The following is a 7,374-nucleotide window of genomic DNA, read 5'->3' on the forward strand; positions in this document are numbered from 1 at the left end:
TTGCTTCTGGCAGAGGAGAAACAGCAGACCCGCGACAATGGTGTGGTCGTCGAATCGTCGGCAAATGGGCTTATTTTCAAGTCGTCGGATCGGTGCTGGATCGGTGCCTCTCTGGCGGCAGCGTCGAAGATCGGCGGCGTGGAGCTGAAGCGCGATGACTTTGACGGATACAATGTTGCAGGACTGGACAGCAGGCATCTGAATATGCTGATATTACTAGTGTCTGTTTTCCTTAAAACACAGTGAATGATAATCTTTAGTACCCTCCATGTAGCCCATTTCTTGACAAGAGATAACGACCATGCATATATTATTGAGCAGCCCTGGTGCAGGGTAAAATCTTCGTCGATACAAGTATGAAGCAACTCATGAGATTCGTTATTTGGCACAGAACGTAAAACCTTTGTTGGCTATGGAGGAGACTGAAACTCTTGGTAGTTCTTTTAGCCCTCCACCGCTCCGATGAAAGCGGACACAGTTTAGTGCTTGTGCCCCAGTATGACGGCATCCTGACGTCTGAATAGGTGAATATAAAGAAAATCAGCACACCAGCGATTGCGACACTCGAGTCAAAAGCTGCCACCAGAGTGAACGCATATCTCCTGTAGTACCCGTACCAGTACCGGTGCACCACGTACTAGAATATAAGGCAGCCGAGAAACCAGTTAACCACCACTGTAGAAGGAGCACCAGGTAAGATAGCCAAGGAGGACAGCGCCACAGGCAGATGGATGTTGTGCCAGAAAGCTGTTTGAATATCGTCTTTGCAAGTACCACACCAGAAATGGCACACAGATGCCGACAATGAACATGTGCGGGATATACGAGTAGTTGCTTCCACTATTGAAGAGGCGGTGAGGACCAACCAGACCCCAGATCACCGACGACGCATAAAGCGAGTTGATTGGGATGCAGGACCACGTCAGATTGGTTGAACAGAAAACCGTCGATTGTCTGCATCATCCAGATTCCGACACCGCACTGCACAAACGGACATAAGAACCGTGCTGATTATCTGTGAGAGGAAGACATAGCGTGGTGGAATCTTCAGGTAGTGGGCCCATTTTGAAGTTTGCAACCAGTATTGTTGACATTCGGGGTCCAGAGTCCCCCGCGCCACCATAGACAAGGCCGAAACGCATACGTACAAAGGCCCAGACAGACGACCAGCCTTCCTTTTTTTCCCCTCAGTCATTTTGAGAAGCTATTTTTTTCCATATATTCGATATCCACTCATTCCCCAAGTTAACATGAATAACGAAAAATGGCTGATATGCGAATATGTGTGTATTTTTCGCGTAGTGCGGGTTCCGAATGAACAGTAAAGCGGCGATATCTCAGTTCAGAAGTGCAGTTGTAGTATGAGTGTAATACCAACAGATAGCGATAGAGTCAAGGATTATATTGAAGTGAAAAAAAGCTAAAGCGAAAGGCGAGCGTAAAGGTTTTATACCATTGCTCAGGTGGCACAGCCAAAAAATGAAACGATAAATAAGAAAAAGGAATTCGCAGGATGGAAAGGCTATGTGGCTCACAGTAATCGGATCTTGAGATTCTAACAGAGAGCAATACTGGCCCGGAGATTTTGCTACAGGCTTCAGCAACGCCAAGGCCAACAGGGATCTTTATGCTTACAGAACTCTGTTCCACGTGCAGATATCCCTCCACACCAGTAGACTGCTTAGTTATCACTCGTGGTTTCAAAATGTAGCTATGTTGTATCAAACAAATGTTGCCAAACTCCTTTCCTCATATCGTGATTATTCGGATCTACGTTCCCAAGGTTGGACGACGTACTTTTTGTTCAATCTAGGGATCTGGTGCCGTAAATGTATATCTAGGAAGACAGAAAAAAAGGAGGCATTGAAAGACGAAGGCAAATTGACCGGGACCTTGTACTGGCTTATGTCGATTTTAAATGGAATAGACGTGTTTGTTATATCAGTGGAAAACCCAGTTGTCCTTGTCCGAGCCAGTAAACCAGCAGCCAAAAATAAGCAGAGTTGCCTGCCACGTCTATTGTGTAGATCTTTTCTACATACATGCTGAGCAGCTTGTCATCTATGTCAATATAACTCTATGATTAGGCTGTGTAAATAGGTGTGATAGTGCCTAGTTTGCCTGGGCTAGATATAAAATTTACTAATGAGTTGTTTGATATCTATTCAATAAATCTCTTGGTCTGCTCCTTAATACGCTCAACCGCATGCTCCATTTTCTCTGTCTCCTCGTTGTCCATGTCAAGCTCAAGGACACGGTCGATTCCACGCGAGCAAATAACAGCAGGAGTAGACACATATCCGCCCCACTTGGTCGAATGGCAGCAAACGCTGCGGATATCGTGCTGGTTCTGCAGGACCGAGGTGGCCAGGATTGCGCCGCATACGCCAACGCCATAGTAGGTAGCGCCCTTGGCCTCAATGATATCGTAAGCAGTGCGGGCAATATCATGTTCGATCTTGGCCTTATCGATAGTCTGCATTTCGGGGAACTGATCGAGCTTCACCCCACCAATGCGCGCCGACGACCACCCGACGAACTGGCTGTCGCCGTGCTCGCCCAACACATGGCAGTGGATCGAGGTCTGGCGGACGTTGACAAGCTTAGCCAGATAATTGCGCAGCCTGCCGCTATCAAGCAATGTGCCGGAGCCAAACACCTGGCTTTTGGGCAACCCGGTGATGTTCTGTGCAATGCCGGTCAGGACATCCACAGGATTGGAGATCATCAGAACCACGGCATTTGGATTCACCGGCTTCAGGCCGCTCAGGATACTGTGCAGTATCTCGTAGTTGCGGTCCAGCAAACCGTCGCGCGATTCGCCGGGCTGCTGGCGCGCACCGGCGGTGATTATGATTAAATCGGCCTGGCCGGCCTCCTTCAAGTTGGCAGTGCGCACGCGGTGGCCGGTGGGCCAGGCGGCGTCGGCCAGGTCCATTGCTTGGCCGCGCACCAGCCGCTGGTTCACGTCTACCATCATGATGTCGGCCGGATAGGTGGTGTTGACTAACGAGAACACGACGCTGGCGCCTACATTGCCAGCGGAGCCGATCACGGCCACTTTGCAGCCCGGTGCCATTGACTCCTCGCGGAACAGCATGCTGAGACTGGATGAGGATGTCAGGTATGAGGGTGGGTAGACTGGGGTGTTGGAGACGAATGAGCGGGCGAGCGGTCTCAGGGCCATGGGCTGGGGGGTGGCGATTGTCGCGGATGCCCGGGCAGCCAGGCGGAAAACTGAGCGGAAGCGAGGCAGCATTCGTAAAAGTGTATTAAGCAAGTATATAAACAGAGATGGTATCCAGAGAGATGGCAGAAGAAAAGGAGAGCGGAAAGCAGCAAAAAGCACGGATGGTTTGTTTGGCGGGTAGGGAGATGGTCGAGACCCCGGGAACCTCTTTTAAAACCTAACCTCCGACCAGATCAGTGGAGGCAGGCATTGAGTATACACAGCTGTCCCCCCGCTCCCCAACCTGCGCGCAGCACAAGAGGTTTTGGTGTGCAGTTTGTGGCACACAGCCGAGTGCTACGTAGGCAGCGGATACCTCAGACGCAGGCAGGCTCTGTTCGATTTGCCGGCCAATCGATTTTGCTGAAATTCTGGCAGTTTATGTGGTCCCACTGGAAGACCAAGCGCCAAAGATCCGGAAATACCCGCCAGGGCTTCCAGGCGAAACGTGAAAAATCCTGCATCCTCTCCAGTGCAGGCAATCTGCTGCACATTGCCTGCCAGAGCCAGTTGCCGGGAGGCTGCTAAGCCACACGGAAGCTGATCTGATCGAAGCGATCACCAACGCGAATCGTCCTCCGCTGCACCTCCTCGCGTAACCTGCGCAAATAGTGCCTTTGCAGTAGCAAGGACCCTTGTTTGCTTCTCCCCACGCCCATTTTGTTCCACGCAGTTTTATCTTTCGAATTCAGTTACATTTGTTTCATTCTCCTTGCATGCTTCCCATTTGGAATTTTCTAAAGACGCTTATGCCCACTTCCGACTCCGACGCGCCTTTAGACGAAACACACAGGCATGCGTCGGTAGCTCAGCCAACACAAGCAGATGGCAGGCATCGCAAACGACCGCGGAGCCGCAGCAGCTCGCCTGACCCTTGCACTAGACAGGCAAAAGGCAGGCGGCGCAACACGGAAATGCCTGAAAGCAAGGTGTTCCGGATCTGCGGCGCGCAGGTGAGTTTTCCATACCAGCCATATCCGTCGCAGCTGAGCATGATGAACCACATGATCCGGGCCATGAATGCGGCCAAGCACGCGATGATCGAGAGCCCGACGGGCTCGGGCAAGTCCCTGGCGCTGCTGTGTGCGGCGCTGACGTGGCAGAAGGAGTTTACGGAAAAGCAGCGTGCTCTGCAGGCGCAGATCAGCCAGGTGATTGCCAGGTTCGGCAGACATAATTCGCTTAGCGAGGTGTTGAGCGAGGACAGGGCGGGTAAGTTTGCAATGGATGATGATTTTGCCCGGCCGCGGTCCCATGCGACGGGCCAGCGAGATCTCCCGGGCAACGGTGATGGTCGAGAAGACAGTGCCGTACATTCTGGGGCAAAGTGTGGACGGACAGGTGCCCAGGGGGCTGACGCAGGGCGACATTGATCTGCTCAAGGCGAACAAGGATGGCCTGCATTTGCTGGGGCGGCGGCCGCGGATATACTTTGGGTCACGCACGCACAAGCAGGTGTCGCAGCTGATTGAGGAGCTGCGCGCGAAGACAAACTACCGGCCACGGTCGGCAGTGCTGGGCAGTCGTTCGCAGACGTGCATTCGGAAGGACGTGCTCCGGGCGCCGTCGGTGGACGACCGGTGTCGCGAGATGGTGGAGAACGGCAAGTGCGCGGCATACCATCGGGTGAAGAAGCTTGTGCAGCATACTGCCCTGGCTACAGGCGGCGAGAGCCAGATCTGGAATCTGGAGGATCTGGTCAAGGTGGGCAGGAAGGTGAATGGATGCGCATACTTTGCGTCGCGCGAGCTGTCGGGGTCGGCGGACATTGTGTTCTGCCCGTACAACTACATTCTGGGACCCGGGTGTGCCGCGAGGCCGCGGGCATCATTCTGGAGGACAATATTGTGATTCTGGACGAGGCGCATAATGTCGAGAATGCAGCCCGGGATGCCGGGTCCAAGGAGTTCACCGACCAGCAGCTCAATGGCCTGGCCGGCGAATGCGCGGGGCTGATCCATCGTGGGATCCTGCCCGAAGAGCACCGGTTCGTGAATACCCTGGCGAATACGATTATCGCGCAGCAGCAGCAGCAGCAGCAGTTCGAGTACCACGACTACGAGACGCGCACAAACGTATGGCCGGGCAGCGAGTCGGTCAGATCGCTGTTCCAGCGGCTCATGCTGACCGATGAGTCGCGATCGCAATTGCAGCTCACGTACCTCAGCCTGGAGGCACACCGGAACAAGTGCCGTGAAGAGATGAAGCGGCGGCAGGAGGAGCGCAAGCAGAGGGAGGTGTTCGGGGCGGAGGGCGATGAGGAGATGGAGGAGCCCCTCGGGCATCTGTCGAACGGGTCGATGAAAATGCTGACGGGGCTATTGCGCATGCTCTCGTACTGCTGGCCAGAGTCCGAGTTCGCCAACGACTACCGCGTTGCGATGATCCGCCGGCCCAACCCGGAGCTGTTCCTGGGCTCACGGCAGAGGCGTCGCCGCAACAATGGCCTGGAGTCGACGATTCCGCCGCACATCAACGCCCTAGCGTTCTGGTCGCTGAACCCGGGCGTGATTTTCAAGGACATTGCATCCAAGGCCCGGTCGGTGATTCTGACCAGCGGCACGCTGTCGCCGCTGAGCTCGTATGCGTCGGAGCTGCAGGTGGAGTTTCTGAGCACGCTGGAGGCCAGCCACGTGATTGCCCCCGACCGCTGCTGGGCTGCGACCATCGCCTGCGGACCCTCGGGCACCGTCCTGGAGGCCAAGTACCAGACATCCGAGCAACTGGAGTTCCAGGACGACGTGGGCTCGGCCATCCTCAGCATTGCGATGAAGTCGCCCGACGGCATGCTGGTGTTTGTGCCCTCGTATGCGCTTCTCAACAAGCTTCTGGGCCGGTGGCAGGCTACCGGCGTGCGGCAGGAGCTCGAGCTCCACAAGAGCGTGTTTGTTGAGCCGCAGGGCGGATCGAAGAAGGATTTTGAGAAACTGCTCAAGAAATACCGCACAGAGCTGGCCGAGCGCAAGGTCTCGGGGGCGCCGGCTCAGCGCGGGGCGGTGATGTTTGCCGTGTACCGCGGAAAGGTCAGCGAGGGCATTGACTTCAAGGACTACTACTGCCGGACGGTGGTCAATATCGGGATTCCGTTCCCGGCCTTCAAGGACGTGCAGGTGGTGCTGAAGCGCGACTACAACGACCGCTGCCCTGGGAAGCTGCCCGGCCAGGCCTGGTACGAGGTGCAGGCCTTCCGCGCAATCAACCAGGCGCTCGGCCGCTGCCTCCGGCACAGGATGGACTGGGGCGCCATCATCATGCTCGAGGCCCGGTTCCGCTTTCCTGGCAACATCGAGAAACTGTCCAAGTGGGTGCGTGGCCGCGTGCGTGTCTTTGACCAGTTCCTCCCGGCCATGGACAGCCTGGCCGAGTTCTACCAGGCCCGCATCCAGGAGGACATTCAGAACAGCGATGCCGCACACTTTGCCGACATGGAGTGCGATGACGATGAGGACGATATGGACTCGGCGGTAGTGGTCCGTAGGAAGACTAAGGAGAAGTCGCTGGTCACCACGCTGCACTCGTTCTTTTACAAGCCTGGTCAGCGCCATGGCGCGTGCTCGCCGGGCGGCAGCGATCAGGAGTAAAAAAATAGGCTTTCTCATTGGAAATACACTACTTATTTGAAACTCACTCGGGGACCTTCCAGGCGACCTGGGCGCCCATGTCGTAGATGGAGTCGAGCAGATTCTCGCAGCCGTCCTCGGGATCGGCCTCGACGCACTCCTTGTATTTCTCGTAGACGCTGAGAGTCGCCTGGGCATCCTCGACACTGGAGTGCTCGCCTGCCTGGATGGTCTTGTGGCACAGGAACCAGTACAGGAACTTGAGCGCAATGGGCCGCATATGCGTGCGCGACTGGAACAGCACCATGGTGTCGCGGCGCTGCGGCATCGGCACCACGATATCGATCACGCGGAAGTCGTGCTTCAGCCCGTGGCCGATAACCACGCACCCGGCGTCCACCAGGAGCCGCAGCTTCTTGTAGGCCTCCTTCAGCGTCGACAGCTTGAACCGCGACACCCCAGGCACCAGGTCGCCCTCGTGGATGCCAGAGTACGCGGTGGCCAGATCGGCGATCGGCGTCGTGGTGGCCACGTAGTCGTCGACGAACGGAACGCCGTACATGGGCCCGGGCGTGGCCCTGACCA

General features: G+C 55.6%; 1 protein-coding gene across 1 annotated transcript; it reads right to left on the reverse strand.

Moving 5' to 3' along the window:
• Window positions 1–484: 484 nt before the first annotated feature.
• On the reverse strand, window positions 485–1,140 carry DL89DRAFT_318947 (uncharacterized protein). The gene has a single exon (XM_040891117.1). The coding sequence runs from the start codon at window positions 1,121–1,123 to the stop codon at window positions 923–925; it is 201 nt and encodes a 66-aa protein (XP_040739259.1). The 5' UTR covers window positions 1,124–1,140; the 3' UTR covers window positions 485–922.
• Between the last annotated feature and the right edge of the window lie 6,234 nt (window positions 1,141–7,374).

This window comes from Linderina pennispora (genome assembly GCF_002104995.1).
Source record: "Linderina pennispora strain ATCC 12442 chromosome Unknown DL89scaffold_92, whole genome shotgun sequence".
In the NCBI taxonomy this organism is placed as follows: domain Eukaryota; kingdom Fungi; phylum Kickxellomycota; class Kickxellomycetes; order Kickxellales; family Kickxellaceae; genus Linderina; species Linderina pennispora.